General features: G+C 43.2%; 2 protein-coding genes across 4 annotated transcripts; one reads left to right on the top strand and one right to left on the bottom strand.

Moving 5' to 3' along the window:
* Positions 1 to 12,778: 12,778 nt before the first annotated feature.
* hmox2a (heme oxygenase 2a) lies at positions 12,779 to 20,063 on the top strand. 3 transcript variants are annotated; one of them, XM_020706452.3, is made up of 9 exons: positions 12,814 to 12,915; positions 13,062 to 13,160; positions 13,272 to 13,319; positions 15,455 to 15,542; positions 15,638 to 15,755; positions 17,986 to 18,153; positions 18,290 to 18,613; positions 18,687 to 18,819; positions 18,999 to 20,063. In XM_020706452.3, exons 3-9 carry the CDS (start codon positions 13,280 to 13,282, stop codon positions 19,124 to 19,126), a joined length of 999 nt encoding a protein of 332 aa, XP_020562111.1. In that variant the 5' UTR covers positions 12,814 to 12,915; positions 13,062 to 13,160; positions 13,272 to 13,279; the 3' UTR covers positions 19,127 to 20,063. The 3 variants fall into 3 exon arrangements, with proteins under 3 accessions (XP_004066399.2, XP_020562111.1, XP_011479318.1); XM_011481016.4 differs by lacking the exon at positions 13,272 to 13,319; XM_004066351.5 differs by lacking the exons at positions 13,062 to 13,160; positions 13,272 to 13,319 and having other exon boundaries at positions 12,779 to 12,915.
* A 1,095-nt stretch (positions 20,064 to 21,158) lies between these two features.
* tmem186 (transmembrane protein 186) lies at positions 21,159 to 22,484 on the bottom strand. Its single transcript, XM_004066328.5, has 2 exons — positions 22,340 to 22,484; positions 21,159 to 21,886 (listed from the first exon to the last, which is right to left on the bottom strand). The coding sequence occupies exons 1-2, from the start codon at positions 22,358 to 22,360 to the stop codon at positions 21,221 to 21,223; spliced, it is 687 nt and encodes a 228-aa protein (XP_004066376.1). The 5' UTR covers positions 22,361 to 22,484; the 3' UTR covers positions 21,159 to 21,220.
* Between the last annotated feature and the right edge of the window lie 59 nt (positions 22,485 to 22,543).

Consider the following 22,543-nt stretch of genomic DNA (forward strand, 5'->3'; position numbering starts at 1 on the left):
GATGTGTTGTTGGCCTGAAGATTTTTTTTATTCTATGAAATTCCTTCTAAATTTTATGAAGTGTGTTGCCATAGCAACTGAACTGAATCCAGGAGGCATTTCTGACACTCCAATGAGTAAATTTCCTTTTTTCCATGTTCACAGGACGTGACCTGATGCGACCCAGAAACAGCACAACCTCCTCCGTGCACCAATAAAAGCAAACGATTACAGTGAGATAAAGGATACCTACAGATCTGAATAATGCACAGAAAAGCCCGGCCTCCTTTACTACGCTGACTTTGCACATCGTCTCATAAAGCCCACTTCGCACAATGGAGAACTATTATCAGTACAATTATGCTACAAACCTGCCAACCATTGATATCCATCAAAACACGGAATTCCTCTCCTGCACATTGTGCTCTATTCAAAGTCAGTCATTAAAGTGTGGCGGTGCTGCAATAAATCACAAGATTACATCTCGCAGCACACAGAACTCACCAAACGCTCAACCCCGTCCCGCCCGCACACCCTGCTGCTGCCTCACCCCCACCTGTAGTAGAATTGGCATTGTTCAATATTGATGATTTTAACCTTGAGGAAATCCCCCCCAGCTGTACCGTGGAGACTGTCAGTCTGACGAGACCCGCCAAGGTAAACAAAGGCGTTCAGACGGCGGGTCTCCTCAATGCCCATCTGACACCTCACCTAATGAGAGACCAGGCTGTGTGAGCGTGAAGCTGTGAGGAACAAGCCCTCATCCTGGATTGGCCGATGAGTCTCAATTTGAGGCACTTTTCCTTTTTGGAATGCCCCCCCCCTCCCCCCTCCCGCATAGGCATTGCTTTCAAAGAATTCCAGCCGGCATTCTGGAGGACGGCTGTGAGAAAGGATCCTGCCTTTTTGCTTCAGCTGGTTTCATGGGGAAGTACTGAAACAGACCTCGAACGGTTCTGAACACCAGAGCGGCTACGCTTCACTCACGACATCCACGGCACATCTTTAGAACCGTCTATTAACCTTATAAGGGCAAGTGTAGGATAGTTCTGATCCATACTGTTGGGACTCATAAATCCAAAACGGGCTGAGAGTTTGTGGCCGACTCTAACGGTCCATTTCCAAAAAAACATATTTAAAACATCTCATAAATAGAATTTTTAGGTTGTGGGAAAAAAATCCCCATCTGTGAATTTACACCAAAAAAAAGAGGAGAAAGGAGAAGCAGCCTTGGTTCTGGCTCCAAATGAATATTTGGACTTGATGAATGAAAGTAGGAGACATGCTTCTCGATCACACAATGACTGTTGTGATGTGGACCGGCCGCTGCCCATTGTCCCGTTCCCCAGCCTCACTCTGTGTTACTCGTCAGGACATCCCTTTTTGGATTACTGGAAAAGACAGATGGACTCTTGTTCTGCAGGGCCAGCAACACAATGCTCTGTCATGTCAACGCATAAAAACAACATTCCTTACAAACCTCTCACTAGATCTGACGCTCTGATTTTGGTTTCAAAAGACAGAACAATGGGAAAGAAGTTTCATCATCTGCTGGATCAAAGCCACATTTCAGACTCTTCACATCCGGGTCCTTTTCTGATCCAGTCTTCAACCAGAACCCTCACTTCTCATCTATTTGATCCAAATGACATCACCTGAGAAATGTCATTGTGGGCCTTTTAAAACAACTGTTTAGTCTGTGCCCCCCCCCCCCCCCCCCCATGCAGGATCTTTCTATCATTCTGTGTTTGAGGAAATCTCAGTAACACTTAGGATTCTTTAGGTTATATAAGAAATGAACAAGCATTCTTAATGTCTTTATAACCTGTACTAGAATTCCTAGATGTCTCCTGAATGCCGTACAATTGTTAATTGGATGCTTATTAAGACGTTCATTAGAATTGGTGGATGCTTTACTACAGTGATATGAGAAAGCTTAGGCCCCCCTGATAATTTCCAAGATTTTTATTCATAAATCCTTCGAATTTTATTCATAAATTGTTCGGATCCTCAATTTCAGTTAAATATCATAAAATATCATTAAATATCATTTAGCAGATGAACAGAAACATGCCATCAAAATGACAGCCTCCAATCACTCCCAATAGGGGCCTGGATACTGGTTAAAGATATTTTGGACCATTCCTCTTTGCAAAACATCTCCAGTTCAGTCAGATTTAATGACTTCCCTTCATGGAAAGCCTCTTTAAATCCCACCACAGATTTTCAATAATGTTCAGGTCTGGGGACTGAGACGGCCGTTCCAGAACATTGGACTTGTTCCTCTTCAAAAATGCCTTCGTAGAATTAACCCTTGTGCTATCTTAGATCACCCCCCCCCCTTCCATTGAGGTGTTCTCCCTACCACGACAAAGGTGGATAAAGGTGGAAAGATTTCATGTAATCCATGGACACCAGTGAAGATCACAAATCATTGAAGAAAAAAGGTTCAGGTCACTGTAGTGGGTCTAGATGACCCAACTCCCGATGTTAAAGTGCCTAGGATAGACCAAGGGTTACAGCAGTGTTTAGGGTCATTGTCTTGTTGAAAGATCCAACTTCAACTTTGTCACTGATTCCTGAACATTGTTCGTAAGAATCTGCTGATACTGACTGGAATCCATGCCACCTTCAGCTTTGACCAGATTTCCAGTACCTGCAGCGGCCACACAGCCCCAAAGCATCATGGAACCGCCTCTAAATGTGACTGTGGGTAGGAAGTGTTTGTCTTGGAATGCTGTGTTCTATGTTGGCCAAAGATGCCGCCCCTTGTTGTGTCCACATAACTCCATTTTAGTTTCATCAGTCCACAGCACCTTATTCCAAAATGAAGCTGGCTCATCCAGATGTGCTTTAGCAAACCTCAAGCCACTCTGTTTGTGGCATGTGTGCAGAAAAGGCTTCTTCCACATGACTCTTCCATCCAGCATCTCCTTGTGCAAAGTGTGCTGAATGGTTGAAGGATGCACAGTGACACCATCTGCAGCCAGATCACGTTGTAGGTCTTTGGAGCTGCTCTGTGGATTGACTTTGATTGTTCTCACCATCCTTCGCCTCCGTCTATCTGAGATGTTTCTGGGCCACTCCGGGCCTTTGCTTGAACTGTGCCTGTGGTCTTCCATCATTCCTCACAGTGGAAATTGGCAGCTGAAATCTCTTAGCAAGCTTTTTGGATCCTTTACCTAAACTCTGATGTTGAACAGTCTTTGCTTTCAGCTCATCTGACAGCTGTTTTGAGGGTCCCATGTCGACATTCTTCAGAGAAGATGCAAAGAGAAGAAAAACTTGCTCTTGGCCACCTTAAAGTGTATGTAGGTCAAGGGTCAATGAGCTTATAAAACAAATTTTGTGTTCCAATAATTATTGCTAAAGGTAGTCAAATCAATAAAACAACAGGGGGGCCCAAATTTACCCACCTGCCTAATTTTGTTTAAGTAATGATTACACAGTTTCTTAAAATCCAATAAACTTCATTTCACTTGTCAAATATCACTGTGTTCATCTGCTATATTTAAACGAAATTGATGATCCGAACAACCAATGATTTATGAAAAAAACATCTTGGAAATTATCAGGGGGCCAGACTTTCTCATCCCACTGTTTTGTCTTATCTATCTGTGTTAATAAATTACTCGTAGGCAAATAATGAATATAACTATCTTTTTTAATAGTTTATTGATCATTTTGCAGCCCTTCAATCTAAAGTGTGACCAAAGTGTTCATCTTCCATCCAACCATCCATCCATCCATCCATCCATCTTCCTCTGCTTATCGGGGACCGGGTCACAGATGCCCAGACTTCCGTCTCCCCGGCCACCTCCTCCAGCTCCTCTGGGGGGACCCCGAAACGTTCCCAGGCCGGCCCAGAGACGTAGTCTCTCCAACATGTCCGGGGTCTTCCCCGGGCGGGGCCATTTGGGTCATGACCCAGAGGTCATGACCATAGGTGAGTATTGGAACAAAGACCGACCGGTAAACTGAGAGCTTTGCTTTCCGGCTCAGCTCTCTCTTCACCACAACGGATCGGTACAGCGACCGCAGAACGGCGGGTGCTGCTCCCATCAGCCTGTCGGTCTCACGCTCCGATCTTCCCTCACTCGTGAACGAGACCCCAAGATATTTAAACTCCCCCACCTGGGGCAGGGACACTCCACCCACTGAGAGATGGCATCCTACCTGTGTTCATCTTCATGCAGCTCATTTAGGAATCTCTTGTTTCAGCTGTGTCTTTGGAAAGAATTAAGTGTTTTGTGGCCTCTTGTTCTAATATGTCAGCGTTTTTCTTGCCACAGTGAACAGCAACGTAGCAGAAAAATGAACTGTATTTGTGTCATTATGCAAATCCCTAGATATACAACAACACTTTGTGTAATGCTGCATTCACACCAAACGCGAGCGGCGCAGCAGATTTGCGCCTCTTTTCACGCACGTCATTGAGTTTATCTACACCTCTAAAGCTATATGACGTGTTCAAGAACTCGCATTAGTAGGTTCTTGAATCTTTTAGTCTATGGTGTTCACACTGGACAAGCAGGGAGGGGCTTTTCCCTTTTTCTATTTTTCTTTTTTTAACTGTTTACTAGCGCACCACCTGCGGTTGGGGGAGTCTTGGTGCAAAAGGTCATTGCGGTGTAAATCTGGTGGATCTGGCTCCAGGCACACTCTTTCAAAGCTCTGTTCTGATATGTGAAAAACTTGGTGTCCCCCCCAATCCAATGCTGAGTGTCAAGCAGGGAGGCATTGGGTCTCATTTTTAAAGTCTTTGGGTCTGGATTTGAACCCACGACCTTCCAGTCACAGGGCGGACACTATCCACAAGGCCACTGAGCCAGGGTGTCAAATGCTAAGATGTAAGGCTTTTCAATGCTAATAAATGTTCTCATTAACACTTTTACGGTGTTTTAAGATATTCACAAATGTTAATTTGTGTTTTCAAAGAGGTCCAATAAAAGCCTGTAATCACATTACTACAGTAATGCTGTTAATGTGTCATTACTCGGTTATTCAGGAATCTCATTACAAAGTTTGACTTAAATCTCTAAAAAGCTTTTGAGTTTAAAATAAACGTAGGAGTTTTTCTTTGCAGTCTTTCACAATGTTTCCCTTTTAGAAAAGTAGTTTTCTCATTTGTTGTCACTACCTGTGATTACCTGTTGTAGATGACCTTAGTGTGATTGATCAGAGGTCAGACCCGATGCCGCTCTGTTGTGGGTTTGAGAATGTGTTGTTTTTGTGTTTGTGTGTTGTGTGTGTTAAAATGGGGCTTAAAGTTGGACGTGAGGTGAGGCTGCTGTACCTGCCACACATTGTGCGCTGTTTTCAGTGGCTGTCAACCAAATGTCACTGCCGTCACTCACACAACATAGGCTTTCCCGTGCTGCCACGTCAATTCCTAATCAGAGTTTGGATTTGTCCTCATCCGAATCCTTTAGGTTTCCTTTAGAGCCGTATTAGTTCAAGATATCGAGGGTATCAGCGAACGCAGGAGGGTAAAAAAAGCAAACTTTCTGCACTGCAAATCCAAATCAATCTTACAAAAACTTCCAGTAATGAAAACAACTTCTGTGCCGCGATAGATGGATAAAACTTGTGAATGCAAAGCAGGAGTCACACCCCATTGTTTCATGGGTCCACCTGCAGAGCCTTGACTGCGGGCGGCACGGCCCTGTGGGTTATTCATGTCTGAGTGAGCCATGCATAACAAGACTATTTGCTTCCCTTGTCTCATTAGGTTTTGTCCTCGGTTGTCTGCGCTCTGCCCTCCGTCCACCTGCACATTCTAATGAGGTGATCCCAGCACCCGAACTCAGAGCCGTGATCACATTGCATGTTTTCCCATGTGTGCACTTTCCTTTCTTTGTTAATCCACAGCTTTGCACACACACTCACAGAGGCTCGGGCCGTTTCCTGCAGCCCGGCACAAGACGTGTGTTTCCAATTATAAACCCCATCCACTCTCTACTGGCCACCACGGCCGCAAGGATTTATGGCACCGCTGATCGGGCCCCCACCCCGAAACCCAACAGAGAAGCAAAGTTTTCATTCAATGAGAATCTAAATCATGCAGATATGGCTGGTAGCTGCCAGTCATCCACACATCCACTGTGCTGCAGGAGAATACAAGCCTACCAAGGTCCTCTCACCTTCTGGCTGAGGGTTTGGACGGCTCGTCTGTTTTACGTGTTTTTTCCTGCTCCAAAATACGTTTGGATTTAATCACGCTGGAAAGTGGCATGATCAAAAAAAGCTGTTTTGGTTCCTTTTAGAAAACATTCAACACTTTTGGGAATCTGACAGTATTTGCAATCTTCTGCTGGAAGTCATGACTGCACAGTGAATGCAGTGAAAAGTCAGTCATGTCTGTAGCAGCAGATTGTTTTTAAAAATCACAAAATGTACTAAAGAAGTTACACAAAACATCCAAGATTTCTCCAAGACTCTGGATTTATGTTTGCATGGGGAACTAAACAATTGCACTCAGTTCAATATCGATGTGGTCTGAAAAAAACTGAACTTTTTCATTCATTTACATGAAATTAACCTAAATCCCATTATTTTACGTCTCACTCACATGCGCCGGAACCGTGCTGCAGGTTTTTGGTTTTACGGCTGCATCTTTAACCCTTGTGCTATCCTATGACCCCCCCCCCCCTTCCATTGAGGTGTTCTCCCTACCATGACAAAGGTGGATAAAGGTGGAAAGATTTCATGTAATCCATGGACACCAGTGAAGATCACAAATCATTGAAGAAAAAAGGTTCAGAGCTCTGTCTAGTGGGTCTAGATGACCCACTCCCAACGTTAAAGTGCCTAGGATAGAACAAGGGTTAAGGAGCTCAGGCGTGTCTTTCTGTTCCATCAAGATTCGTACGGCCACCTCAAGGGAGGTCATGACAATAGAACGTACCATTGTTGTGTGTGTGGTACGTGTATCATGAAGTATTCGTAAGGATAATGGACTTATGACGTACAGGTGATGCTGTGGTACGGCGTCCCCACGCCACGCTCTAGTTGTAAGTGAGCTGTGAGTTCTGGCTCCATACTGACCGCACAATTGCTGCACGCACGTGGTGTGCATGTGATCTGTAAGAGTCTGAGGGACGTCCACATAAAACTACACTCTGATTGGCTCATTTTTAACAGTCGGGCTGCAGCGGGGAGGGTGTACGCATCACGTGAACAGCTCTAACAGGCTACTTGTACTCACCTACCTCCCCCTTGCTCACCCTCACGTGGATGGATGGATGGAGGGAGGGATGGAGGGATGGAGGGATGGATGGATGGATGGATGGATGGATAAGCTGTGGAGCGTGGTGTTTTGCTCAAAGAACTATCAAAAACAAAAGCTGTCATTTAAATTTAATAACGTGGAAAGATCAGAATTATGAAATTTTCTGAAATAATTATGAAATACTAAACAATGTTGATGTTACTTTATGTTAATGCGTCAAGTCTTTGGTTACAAATCATAAATACAGTAGTCACTTCAGAAGTAAAAAGAAAGAATTTACCATTTTAAGCTAAACTGCAATGATCTGTCACTGGATCTATTAGTCACTCTGAAAACAGAATTAGAGGAAATTCTGTCCAGAAAAAAAGTTTCCTTAGTGTTTCAATCAGAAATAGTCTTTAAAAAACAGGTTGGAATGTTGTAAACAAAGTCATAAACGTGCGAGGAACAGGCGGTGGCGAGAAGCAAGAAGTGAGTCCATTTAAAAACATTTTTCATATTTATTACACATCAGCTCTGGAAACATGCACCTTCCTATACATTGTTAATGTGCCATGAATCACAGACATGAAGCCAATATACTCATAAACACAGGAAACGTAGTTCAATATAAGGCCAAAATCCTTCATGTCAGTGGAGTTGGGGTCAATGCAATATTGTTGATCATAGGAAGCTCCTCTCAGTGATTAACAATGACTAACAAAGACAGAGGGGGGGGGGGGGGGGGGGCGTCTGGAGCGGGGCAGAAGCCTGCAGGCCTCCAGACATAAAAGACACTTGGAGCTTTCAATTCACGGAGGTTCAGCAGAGAAGAAGAGAGAATAAAATGCAGCTCGGTTCCTTTGTTCTGTTGTTTAGTTCCCGGTGTGTTCTTGGACCTTGTGGCAAAGCAGAGCAGTTCTCCATCCATCCGGGGCGGGGCGGCATTTACACAAAAACAGGTTCTGTGGGTTCTGTCTGTCTGTTATCTGAAATGTGATCAACACTGAATTCTAATTCAACCAAAATGTGGGACAGAGAAAAAAGTAACGAGTCATCATTTGAACTGGAACGCCATGAGGTCCATTTTCTATCCCTCGGGGTCAGAGGCTGCAGGACCTGTATCCTGCTTTTCTTAAGCCTTTCAGAGTAAACCATATTCATACATATGATCATGTAAAATATGAGTTATTTTTACAGCTCATTTACCAACCCAGAAGTAAGACAACTCGATCTCTGAGGCTCCGCCTTTCTCTCCTTGTTGGTGCCGTCTATGTCATGACGTCATCCTAGAGTCGGCCTCGGCAGCGTCTCTGCATTTCTCCCACGAAAACAAAATGTCTGAACTTTTGCAAAGATAAACGTTCATATTGTTCATAGAAAACGAAAGCGTTTAGCCGATCACCGCTAGCTCCATGGAGAAAGTGGGCGTGTCTGCTAGCCTGTGGGTGGAGCTGGCAGACTCTTCCTGGAAGGGGCAGTTCCTCCCTTTGTGACATCACAAAGTGAGGACCCGCTCGTTTTCTTGGGTTGGGAGGGTCTGGTGCCCAGAGAACAGCTATTTAGAGGAATATATAGAAATGTAAAACACTTAAAAGCTGAAAAAAGGGGATTTTACAGGATAAAGGCCCTTTAAATCTTCACCATAGTAAGTTGTAGACAGATTTGATGCCTTAATCAGAGGGACGCAGAAGTATCAAAGACGGACACATAATCATAAAAAAAGTTTTTAAAAAACAATTCGTAAAATCTGCAACAAAATACGAATCAGAGGAAACATCTTATATGTAGCTTCTCGTTTAAATCTCAAGACCAATGTTTCCCTGTTTAACCCTGAAAAACCCACAGGGTTCAATTTGGCATGTTTTTTTTCCTCTAATTTACTTGTTTAATATTTTGCCTACTGTTCAGAATGAATCCAGAATCTTCTTCCTCTTTCGGCTTCTCCCATCAGGGGTCGCCACAGCGAACAAGTCGCATGGTAAACTTGGCAATGTTTTACGCCGGATGCCCTTCCTGACGCAACCTTCTCAAACCGGGCTTGGAACCGGCACAGGGGCAGAGAAGGGAATCAGAATGAATCCAGAATAAATAAATAAAAAAGTTTAATTGACTTTAAAAGGCCAGAAGATTGTTTCTTCTTGAAGGTTAGACATTAATTCAAAACAGTAAACATTGGCTTTTGAAAAAAGTATTTCTAATAATTTATAAAAAGCAAGTAAACAATCCTTTTAGGCAGTGGCGGTTTTTGATATGGGCGATGTGGGCGGTCGCCCAGGGCGGCACTTCATGGGGGGCGGCATTTGCCGTGCCTGAGGCGTTACACATAATGTGCTACAAACTATATTCAAAGAGGAAGTTTAGAGCTTTTAATTTGAAGTTGCTTCAGCAGCCGACACTTAATGTTATTATATCAGACTGTTAAAAATGTCTTCCTCCTATTTGCTCTTCACACTTATGGTGCAAAAAAAAATAAAATAAAATAAAATAAAAAAAAAGAATACCTCAGAGTGAAACAACGTAAAACAGGCACATGAAAAGGAATTAGGCAGAACAAACATCCGTGCTCAACCCAATTTCGAAAAAAGCAGGCAATGGAGATTATTTCCCACAAGTCTTTGCTCCAACACAGCAGACCCGATGCGCACGTGACCACTGCCCTCTGCTGCAAGACGCTTGCGGCCACACCTCTTTGCGGTAGTCTTTGGAACATAAGTAAAAAAAACTCGAGAGGGGAGCGCAACTCGCCGGTGGCTGGGTGAATCACACTAACAGGTGATTGGGAGTCTTTTTCTATCTGACAATGAACTCTGAGCCGCAGCTGCGCCTCCCGTCATAGAGACGGAGCCGCGTGTGTCAGAGGGAAGGGGAGGGAGAGGGGGGATGAGCGCAGACCATTTTTTATGGATTGAGTTTTTTTGGAGGATTTCTACTGTTGGTGTTGCACAAATTTAGGGAAATGCCAAATATTTTTGGAGTAATCCCACTGATGAGTTCTAAGATTTAGTCTTTAATGTTTTATAAGACCTAGACATATTAATCACAATAAGTTTTATTTTTAGATCTAATCCCTCTGATATGTTTCACAAAGACACACACGGGACGTCACACATTAAGAAATTATTGCTAAAAATGAAGCAGGAGTCCAGCTCTAAAAAAAATGCTCTAAAAAATGATGAAAGAGCAAAAAAAATGGAATTATTTGATATGTAATTTCTTATTAATATTTACAGGCTTTCTTTGTTTTGTTCTGCAGCATGTTCATATTTGTATAATTTTGACAGAATATATTTATATGGAGAACAAAATATTTCAGGTTATTTAAGGTTTAACTTGAGTTATTCTGGATTAATGTTCCTGTTTTTATTCATATTTATGTTAAAAAAGTTCAGTTTAAAAGGTTTAAAAGTTTAGCTTTAGTGTGTTCAGTAAATGTTTATCTTCTTCGGCCCAAAACCTTAAGCGTGTTTTTAACTTAGGCCCCTGTGTGACTGAGTTTGACCCCCCTGTAATACGAGTCTAGAAAATTCATACATTTTTTGAGTAAAATGGCCAAATAGAAGATAGGGAACACAACAGGATGTTGTCAAATTTTGTATGTGTGCGGGGGGGGGGGGGGCGCTGGTGGGGTTACTCGCCCAGGGAGTAAGTTAGTGTAGAACCGCCACTGCTTTTAGGATTAGAAACTCAGTATGAAGTCTACATGTAAAATCGAGCAGCAGAACCAGACAAGTGTCCGGATTTTCCACCTGGTGTCTGCTGACATCTAGCGGTCAAACATGTATCTGCAGTGGAGAGAAAATTCTGGAGTGTGACAAACAGATGAAGGTTGTTTCAAAACGCAAACACATTGGTGGTTTTTAAACCAACAACTGAAGGTTCCTTTTGTTTTCTATCCTTTTGAGTCAAACTTTTTTTCTAGGAATTTTATTTAAAGTCTCTTGACATGCAGCTGGTCTGCATTATTAGAAACACTAAAATGAGGTTTTATCCTTTTACACTTTCACACTATTATAAGGAATTGATTTATTAGATTATACATTGTGTGGATTTTCATTTTAACTTCCTACTTTCTATTTGAGATTTGATTTTTGTTTTTATTGAACTACTTTCCCACAATTCTTTTACTTTAAAGCTATAAATTGTTTGGCAGTAATGTGTTAGTAATTTGGGGTTTTGTTTGTTAAAAATGGATCCTTTAAATAAAACATTAGTGCTTGGAGTCGTGTTCCCTGTACTGACTTTTTCCATTTGATCTGACTAAGAATGAAATGATTGTTTAATGGTTCAGAAGATTCTCTGCCATCACTGGTTTCTGTTCTTCAAAGAATCGTCTTTACTACAAACTGCTGACGGAAAATCATTTTACTCAATCATTCATGTGCTGTTCATGGCAGAAGAGTGGGAGAAACATACTATAGATGTCCTGTGAGCAGATGCAAACATCTGGCATTGATGCTTCTGTAAGTCTTCTTTCAAACCCGCAGTCCAAAGTCCCGGCTGGTCTTCAGAACTTTGTTGTCTTCAGAACTTTGTTGTCTTCAGGAGTTTGTTGTCTTCAGAACTTTGTTGTATTCAGGAGTTTGTTGTCTTCAGAACTTTGTCGTCTTCAGGAGTTTGTTGTCTTCAGGAGTTTGTTGTCTTCAGGAGTTTGTTGTCTTCAGGAGTTTGTTGTCTTCCACTGATCTTCAGCGGATGTCAACCGGCTTCGTGCTGTGCTTCTTCTGTGCCGGTCCAGCCGTTTGCAGAGAAGTTGTTTGTTTGGGATCAGAGTGCTGACTGGACTGGATCCATAGGATGGACCGTATGACCCCGTTAGGGTCACATCAGTGCAGTGGAGGGGTGTCAGTGTGTTGCTGCTTGGGACATTAGCGGGGACGCCCCGTCTCCTTCTTGACACATTATGTGGCTTTCATAAAATCCTCTGGGATGGCAGCGTTGATGTGGCTCTTTTTCTTTTATGTTTTTAGGGTTTGTGTCCAGCGTCGATAACTCAAAGCTCATGTTCAGGTCGGTGGTCTAACATGAGACACTGCTCAGTGGGGGGGGCGTCCCATGAACCCCAATGCTCACATTCCAGCCTCCCTGATGTGGACCAACACTGACGTGTGACGACTGTTGGCGTCTCGTTTGCAGATTCGGATGGTTCAGGACGTCCAAAAATGAAATGTGCAGTTGAGAAAAGAAAAGAAAACACGACAATCTGCATGAATTTTTAAACCTTTTCCAAAAGGAAGAGATGAAAAACACAGGACCGTCATTAGACTCTGTGTCTGAGCGGGACAGATGTTTTTGTGCCACTCCAGGATACTAGTCTAGTCTGCAGTGAGCAGGTCTCTGTTTCATCAACACCCCAGCACAGAAACACAGAGAGGCCTGCTGCTCATCTCATCTGACAAGCATGTCTCACAATTCAATATGAATGCATATATATGTATGGAATCAATAAATGCATAATCAAATGTGCATCACATGCAGTGGAACTCCTGTCCACCTGACTGACAGCAGTCAGTGCCTAAAACGGCATCATCCTGAAAAGCTGGTTCCTCTTTTCTCTGCGATCCCGCCTCCTCTCATCAGGGAGACATGTGATTGGTGATCAGTTGGAGTCTTAACCAATGATAAGAGCCGTCTCCTTTTGGAGCTCTGTGATTGGCTGTTCAGTCCGCCGCCCCGCCCCCATGTTTCTGTTATGAAACGTGATGTGAAGGCAGTGATCTCTGCAGGTAAAACGACCGTTTCCCGCTCAGTTTGACTGATTGTGTCGATATTCATGCTTGTGTTTTCATTGACAAAGAGGGAAAACGTTCGAGTTTGTGGCTCGTCATTTCCAAAGACCTCGTGTTTGCAGAATGTTCCCACATGTTTACAGGACGAGCGGCGTCACTTTGGTAACTGAAGCTCTGCTGCGGGCCCGGAGGTCTCCGTGTTCAGGGAAACGGAGAGCTCCAGTCTACGGGACAGACTGGAGGTTAGAATGAAATGAGGCAACGACAATAAGAGACTTCTATTTCTGTGATTAGAAGGTTAAATTTCCAAAGAAAAGAAAAGGTTTTCTTATTTTTGCTCTTATTTGTCTCAGAATCCAACATGTCCATAGACCAACTTGACCTTAAAGGTCCTTCATCATGTAAGATCAACTGTTTGGAGCTTTTACGTGTATCTTAATGTCAATTCCTTACAACAACAAAAAAAAACAACTCCATAGAGGTATTTTGATCCATTGATAAATTTCTGAGTACAGACCTGCTTTCCTTTAGGACGTGGGCCCCTGAAGGCCTCATTACTCTTAACCGGCCGTTCGATGGAACAGAATTTAAGTCCTTCTCACAGCTTCTAGGACAGTTTGGTCTTCTGCCAAATGAATCCCATAAATATCTACAAATCAGGCATTAATTAATCATGAATCATAAAGAGCTAGACTGAATAAAAAAATCCCAAACTACATAGAATTCTTTACTACAATCGCAGAAAAAAACCTTTTCAACGCATAAACACGTTTCTAACTTGTCTACAGACGGACAGAATACATATGATATCAAAGATAGAATGGGAATTAGAATCCAACTTTATTTTAGAATGATGAACAATGGGACAAATAGTGTGAGAACCGTCATGAGGGAATCTTTCACACCCCTCTGTGGGTCTTTACCAGAGGTTCAACCACAGCCTTATGCTGGAGGAATGTGGAAAAATTGGAGATCATACGCGTTTTCTTTGACTGCCCGTTTATTAGTGAATTTTGGAAAAATATTAAGAGGGAGATTGAAACAATGGTAAAACGCGAGATTCTTTAAGTACTTTATCATATTTGATTGGCGTATTTCCAGAAGACTTTGATGCTGATGAAATATACAACGGCATTTTATTATTGGTCGCTAAGAAACCCATCACGGGAAACTGGAAAAATGTAGCATCACCATCTGTAACTGAATGGAAACAAGGAATCAAATACATTTATTCTACAACTAAAGATGTCTTTGAACTAAGATGGCACATGGTTAAACTTTATTTGGGGTTGTGACTTTTTTTGGTACCTCTGTTCATGGTGGGACAAGTATCTGTTTAACTGAACTACATGCCCGTCTTGCCCTTTATTTGTTTTACTAGATTCAAAAAATGACTGCATTGGATGTGAACTTATGGTCGAACTTCTTTCAGGGAATTGTCATGTCTGTTATGTCTGTTATGTGTTGTGATGAAAATAAACAACAACAAAAAACCTGCTCTCTGAGCACCAGCCCACGAGAATGAGCGGGTTCTCACATTGTGACATCACAAAGTAAAGAACAGCCCCTTCCAGGAAGAGTCTGAGTTGCCAGCCCCTCCCCCCGGCTAACACACACGCCCATTTTCTTCATGGAGCTAGCTGTGATCGGCTAAAGGCTTTCATTTTATATGAACAATACGAACATCCACTCAGCGGCTCAGGCGGTTGAGCAGGTTGGCCGTTGATTGAAGGGTCGGCGGCTCGATCCCCGCCCCCTCCAGCCAGCCGTCGTCGTGTCCTTGAGCACGACACCTCACACTCCCTGCATATGAATGGGCCGTACTGGTAGCAACACCCCCGTCGTGGCTACATCAGTAGTTACCCTCACCAAGCATTAATGAGAAATCCAATCCATTATAATTATTATTATTATTATTATTATTATTATTATTATTATTAGATCCGTGTCCACACTGCCTCTCTGTCCGTGAACATTTGAAAATCTGTCACAGCGTTTGGTTTAAAAGACCTCACAGAGGTCATGGCGGGATTATTTCTTTTTTCTTTTCCACACTGATGACACTTCTGTATTCCAGTTCACCACCTGCACACGAAAACATACTACATACATGTACATTTGAACCCATGACACCGTCCTACTCTGCTGTGTTTATGACCTAACATCAAAACTGTACATTCGTTCATTTACAGTAGGTAGGATTACCTGAAAGGCTAGCTGGGACATTTAAATGCCTGTATCTATCAGCTTGTGCTAAGGAAAGGAAAATTTCTTGAGGCAAAAAGATTGTCAGTACGTCGACTCTAGGTTGACGCCATAAAATAGGCGGCCCCCACAAGAAGCGAAAGGCGGAGCCTCAGAGATCGAGTCGTCTTACTTCTGGGTATGAAAAGGAGCTGCTAAATGTATGGATATAGTTTACTCTGAAAGGCCGAAGAAAAGCGTGATAAACTCTTCTTTTTGCCTTTGGTTTGGTCACTTTCCAAATCCTTGTACTTACCTTAAGTTGAGTGACACATCTTTATGATTCTTGCAGCTGAGAGAAGCAGCACAAAGCAAAAAAACATGATGTCCAACAAAGGAGGGGCCAGGATTGTTGTGGATGATGATGATGAACATGTAAGGTATGGAGAACAACGTTCAGAACCGGCAGTTCTTTCTAAAACTTGAATATTATTATAATAACAGTGTTCTTGTTCTTCACCTTTCTCCCTTTGAGTCCAACGGACTTGTCTGAGCTGTTAGCCGACGGCACCAAAGAGTCACATGACAGAGCGGAAAACTGTTCGTTCGTCAAAGATTTCCTCAGAGGCCGCATCAAAAGGGAGCTGTTTAAGGTTGGATGCCAACTTTCTCCGATGTTGTTGGGTAACAAGCATAATGTCTGCAAGGGACAACACAAACGTGCGGAAGAGTCTGACATTTCTGTTCGCACAATCAGTGAGGCTGACTCACTGCGGCGACCCCTGACGGCATATGCCGAAAGGTGTAGGACACTGTAGATCAGGGGTCGGGACCCCATGGCTCGCGAGCCATATCTGGCTCACACAAAAAAAAAAGTTTAATTAGACCAGTCCTTCTCAGGCGCGATGTGATGCCAGTTTGTGACTGTGTAGGTACCATAACCATTCGTCCTGCAACAACCGTTCGGGGTCCTGGGACCAGTGCTGATGTCACATTATGTGATTGGCTGTCCGTTGGTCCGATGACGTGTCAGACAGTGATTGGTCTGGACAAATGACGATACTACCATAGAAGAAGATATTATGAAGTCTGTTGTAAACGAGCAGATCTCCGACTTGGAGCGAGATTATCTTCTAAACATGCTTCCTCTATTATGGTTATGATTATTATTAAGTGGATTTGCAGACCAACTGACTGCGGTCCAAACCCTTCTCCGGACCGCACACCGTAACAAAGAACCATCCCTGCCTGCGAACACGAAGCTACCAGTCCAGCTGCTCTGCTCATGTTAGCTTCTGTGGAGCAGCAGGTTCATTCTTACAGCCACAGATCTTTTTACAAAGTGGGTTGTGGCAAAAAATCTGTCTATAAACACGACAAAGAATGATGTCAGACAATACTTAAGACTTTATGTTACAAAAGGAAACGTGAAATGAAAATATGTAGAGCCTGAGAAGATCTCCACGCTACATAGTTTGTCCAAGTAGGGCTACCGTAGTGTGACGTCATCCTCACTTGAAAGGACCCCGAACGGTTATTGCAGGCCGAATGGTTATGGTACTTACAGCGGGCTGAAACTTGTGAATTGCCGTCCCTGCAGACACGCGCTCCCGTCTCTGAGAAGGAGCCGCGTGTGAGAAGGAAAAGGGGTGGGGTAGTGGGCTCAGGCAGCGAGGTGAAGCGGCGCCCTGATTAGAACACGCTGCCCGTCACATACCACACTGCAGCGTGTGAGTGTTGCTGTACTGACAATGTTTGGCTCCATGTCTGCATGTCAGCAGTCTGTCTCACATCTACAGAACATTCAGACCTACGATCACGTTTAACGGATGGAAGTCTCAACGCCTGCATGAAGCTGAAACTCACCACGTATCAACCGGACTAAACCATCAGCAAAACCACCTTGCAGCACCAGAAGTTACATTAATGCTAAGAAATACTCATCAATTATTAGCAGCAGCATAATGTAGCGTCCTTTTCCCACACTGAGGAACGGAGACTTAATAACCAACCTTAATAACCGTAACCAACGCCGTACAACTTATTCAGCAACTCCTGAATCTCTCCCACCGGATAACACGTCAATGGAAGGGTGGGGTCATCTGGACCCCACAAGATAGCACAAGGGTGCACCCACTCTGATTAAAATTGTGTTTTTGGTCTTTTTAACATGTTTTAGTGTCATTGTTCTGATGATGAAGGATAAATATACAGAAAATTAAGCTTAAAATTGCATTTCTGAGTATTTCTTCAAATCGTTATAAATCAGGTACAGACAAAAAAATGCTGTTTGAAAAAGATCATATTTGAGACGAAGAAAATCTGCTGGGCGGGGCCACGAGCTCCCTGCTCCACCCCATTCTGATGCATCCACTCGTAGACGACTGGATCTGTGAACGTCCTGGATTTCCTCGGCTTCCGGTGTAAAAATCTCTGCCCAACCACCTGAGAATCAGTGAAAGCCGACTGTGGCGACCCGTGGCGGGACATGCCGAAAGGTGAACCATAACTCTGGTTCTGTTTGCATAGCTGAGGATACCGTGGTTGGTTAGAGGCAATGTTGCAGAATAAATGAATAAAATCTCCACATGATTTAATACGTAAAAGCCACAATTATGAAATGACTGAATTATGATTTCAAGAAAACAAGGGTAAAGTTAACGCCTTAATCCCAGCTGTCCTTACAGGTGGACTTGGGCCGTCTGTGGGCAGAAAATAGTCAAACCTGTGGGGGGCACGTGGGTGACCATCGTAGTGAACCCATAGAGATCAAATATTTACGTACATCTTTTTTGCACGACCCTCCATGGACCCCTTTACGGTGGACTGTGGCATCTGTACGAGTCCGACGTTCTTTTTCTCTCTCTCTCTCTGTGTTTTCAGAGAGGGACAGCAGCTCTGTACTTCGTCTACACGGCTATGGAAGAGGAGATGGAGAAGAACAAAGATCACCCTCACGTTGCTCCAATCTATTTTCCAGTAGAGCTGCATCGCAGTGAAGCTCTGGCCCGAGACCTGGAGTATTTTTATGGAGAGGACTGGGAGAACCAGGTATCCCGTTTCCAAAGAGTAACTCTGGAAAATCTATTTGTGCTTCATAAAGAGTCTTATTAAAGTAAAGACGCATTTGTTCTTCAAACAAAAAGATTTAGGATCACATTAGGAATATTTTGGGCTGATCTTGCAGATCAGCTTGTCGGCGGGAACTAAGCCTTATGTCGACCGGATCCGCGAGGTCGGGCAGAAGGACCCGGTGTTGCTGGTAGCCCATTCCTACACCCGCTACATGGGAGACCTGTCAGGTGGACAGATCCTGAAGAAAGTGGCCCAGAGGGCCCTGAAGCTGCCATCCACAGGAGAGGGTGTGAACTTCTATCAGTTCGAGGGAATTCACAGCCACAGGGGCTTCAAGCAGCTCTACAGAAGCCGGATGAACGAGCTGGACCTGGACATGGAGACAAAACTTAGGATTGTGGAGGAGTCCAACCGGGCCTTTGGCTTCAACATGATGGTGAGTGAACGGGCTGGAACAAAAACCCGAATGTGAGGACGGAACAGTGTGACAAGGGCGGTGATCCCAACAGGTATTCTCAGAGCTTGAAGAGATCGGAAAAAGCATACAAGAGGAAGTTCAAGAGCCAGGTTTAGGACACAGTCATGCAGAAGTGATGCAAGGCGGTGATATCAACAAGTGCCCGTACTATGCCGCTAAAATGGGTAAGGAATTCATATTTTCCTTTGGTTCATAAGTTTCATTGCCGAAAATGTTTTGGGTTATTAAAACTATTATAACAGAAAAAATCCTGTTGTTTTAAGCAGCTTATATAAGACAGTTTCTTCATTTTAGCATGTCAGTGTTCACTTTTATCCTGTCTTTGATTTACTCCTTCAAACAGCTGCTGGTGGAAATCCGACTTACGCCCTCCAGTTGGCGACCACGCTTGTCAGATATCCACCCTGTCAGGTGCTTCTGGCAGCCTGGGTAGCACTTCTGGCCGGGTTTACTGCTTGGTACATCTTCTGAGCCTTAACGAAACCTCAGCGGTCATTGTTGGTGAATCCCTTCAGACGATATAAGGATTGGTGTTCAACAATGGCAAACTTTAGTCGTCAAAAGCAAAACCGAGACTTCAATTGCTGTCTTCCAGTATTTATTCGTTTTCAATGAACAAGTTGTAGTTTATGGGCATGATTTGATCTGTATCATAGTTAGTGGCTGCTGATCTAATTCATAGTTGATTTTGGTTCATTCTGAACGATCTGATTGGATCCAGATCCTCTGAACCTAAAGTGGATCCAGATCCTCTGTCCTAAAGTGGATCCAGATCCTCTTGATCCGAACTTCCAGCAGTGAGACTCAGACAGAAATTCCTGCTACCGAACAGTTTTCCAGATTCTTGGATTTCTTCCAGATCATCAAGTTAATGAAATCTGTGTCCAAACCAACAAGTAAACTAGAATGAATGTCAAATCCATTCACATGTTAGTTTCCTAAAGTTCACCACTGTTGTTTTTCCACATCCAAAGAATCCAAAGGGAACATTCTTAGAACATTCTAGACACTGGATGGTCACATGACTTTATTCAAAGTCTGTCCACACATTGGACTGGAATGATGGACTGATCCGTGTTCATGACATCACACGTGTGTCGTCTGCTGTGATTGATCGGTTTGACCTTAGAGTCAAAAATACCTACTGTACCTCAATTCGTTTGAAATGATTTTTTTGATGGCAATATGATTGATTTGCAACTTGCCTCAGACAGATCAATCTGGCTGGATAAATCGGTTCATCAATTAATCTTTACTCCCCTAATGCACACTCGTTTGTGTGTGATGCTAAAACAATTCTTCATGTTGTCGGTCAGAAATGCTTAAACATGGAGGGAAATTAGCAGAGTTGGAAAGATGCACTTTGAAATTGGATGCACATTTGTCAATAAAGATTGATTGAATCCAAGCTGGTCTTTTATTTGTTTTTTGTCTGAGAGAGTAAATTGTACGTCTTTTCCTCTTTTGAAGTTGTCAGCATGAAGCTTGCTAATTAATGCCAAAAGGCTGACTTTAAAACGTGAAACTGAAATATCTGACATGTTGAACGGCTCCCTGTGTTTAAAGGCTGTCCGCGTTAGAAAGACGAAATGTCCATGAGGCCTGAAATGTTAATGAAGATGAATTTTTATGAGCCGGCTACTATATATTAAATTATTGAGCAAATGGGTGGAGATTCAATGTTATAAAACTGATGTTATGTAATTTACCAAGCCCCGGCAGCTACGCACTAACCTAGATAACCGGCGACTGTTGATGATGTCATCAAGCATCAATAGTTTATCCAAAACTCTGGGCTTGAAGGGATAAATGTAGGGGTAGGGAGAAACCGGAGGGGTAACGAATTAATTCGGATTCAACCCAATGACTGGATTTCTTTTTCTTCTCTGAGAGCTGAGGTTTCCTCTGAAGAGTGATCCTTCCAAGATATCTATTTCTAGGATTTTTTTTAATCGTTGAGAACATTTCTTTTAGGATTTCTACAACTCATTTAGCTCAGAAAACCAATTATTGATCCTGAAACTGGACTCCGTGTGTCCAATCAGGAAAAATCTGCTACAAATGGCGGACAGATGTCTAAGGCTGAATCCGGATTCTTCCCTCATCCCTGCGGCTTCTCCCTACCCCTTCATTTAGCCCTCCAAACGGAGGGATATGGGAAAATATTGTCTCCTGATTCGGGCATCACTCCCACTCGACGACATAATCCATAGTCCCCGTCAGCGCTCGGAAAATTCCTAACATCAGTTTTATAACGTTAAAGAGTGACGCTAAAACAAAAAGTCCTTAACTTCAGTCCTTCAGAGCAAACCCAAGTGAAGAAATGCATTTCTCCTCTACAGGATCACCCTTTTGAAGGGTTTGCCCCCTTAAACTATTTCAGACCCTCCAAATGCCCCAACAATTGGAGGAATAGGGAGAAGCCGGAGGGGTAGAGGAGGAATTCGGATTCGGCCTTAGTTAGCATTGAACATGTGAAGGTAACAGTCAGGACTGTAATATGTTTACATTTTTATTAACTTCCAGCACAACAGTTTCCCCCCCCCCAAGAAAAGTTCAAAGAATTTATGTTAAACTTCCAAATACTTTCTCAAAGCCCTGTCTATCCACCACCTTTCCAAAATACACAGAGAAATACAACGTCTCGGGGCCGCTGTACCTCTGAAGCCGGAGGATGGTCTCATTCGCTGAATCTCCAGTATCTCCAATGGTCATAACATCGGAAACAGGAATGTACATATCACTGCGCTTTCCCCAGAAAGTAAGGTGGGAAACTTTCAGCACGGTTTGAGATGGATCAAGGTACATCATTCCTACAACCCTCCTGAAGAAATGGCTTAGCGTGTACAGCATGACGCCAGCAAACGCAGCGATTCCAGTGGAGTAGCTGACCAAAAAGAAGGAGACGGCTCCCTGGAAATACAGGACAAACACTGGAGGCAGGATGACAGCAGTGATGGCGGTCTGGAGGAGTTTAAGTCTGGACACCGCCCTGAGGAACTTAATGTGTGGCAGGGTGTAAATCATTGAATATTTGGGGGTGGGCGAGTCGTAGTGTCGGATCAAAGTGGGAACTTTAGCTGGAACGGGTCCAGGGTGGCTCTGAACTGATGAGGAGTGTGGAGAAGGAGGAGACTCCAAGGTGTAAGCAATCCGTCCTGAGAGCAAACAGGATCCTCTGGTACATGACAGAAGGCGGGACGTCAGCCTCCGCAGCAACAGCGACTCCATCTGAGAAAAAACTTCACTTAGAAAAACATCCTTCGAAGTATGCTGAGAGACGGAAAAGCAGTTAAGGTTAGTTTCTTCCAATATCTCATAAAGTGATTTAAAGTTACTGGTATGATATTGGTCTGGTTTAGTTCAACCAGACTCTAACATACATGTTCAATGAAATCTGGGATGGATAAACTACAACATTTGCAATACAGTCAACTAAAACAGTTGTAATTCCTCCTAAATTTGCTAAATGGTATTGTAAGTCAAATGTCTTATTCCTGGTTTTGAACTCGTCTCTGGTATCTGGAAAAGGTAACCTGCTGAGACTAGAGACAGTTCATTCTGAACAGTTGTCGAACCTCCAGAACTGTTTAGTATATAAATAAAATATAAATAAAGACGAAACATCTTAATTGACGAATGAAGTTTTGTTGCTACAAGCAAAACGTGAGGAAAAAGACTCACCAGGACAGGAGACAAGGACATAAAATAAGATAAAATACAGCAACACGAGAACAGGAAGTGATCTGTTAGCCGACCAGTGACCCGGAAGTCCTTTCTTAGTCTTTTATTTTATTACTTCAATTTATTTCAAAGTCACATTTTGTTTGGTTGGCTGGCCCACGTAAGGCGTTTTAAAGTGCTGATAGTATTTATAGCCATATTTTA

Source organism: Oryzias latipes, chromosome 1 (assembly GCF_053564925.1).
Source record: "Oryzias latipes strain Hd-rR chromosome 1, Olatipes_Hd-rR_3.1".
Taxonomy (NCBI): Eukaryota; Metazoa; Chordata; class Actinopteri; order Beloniformes; family Adrianichthyidae; genus Oryzias; species Oryzias latipes.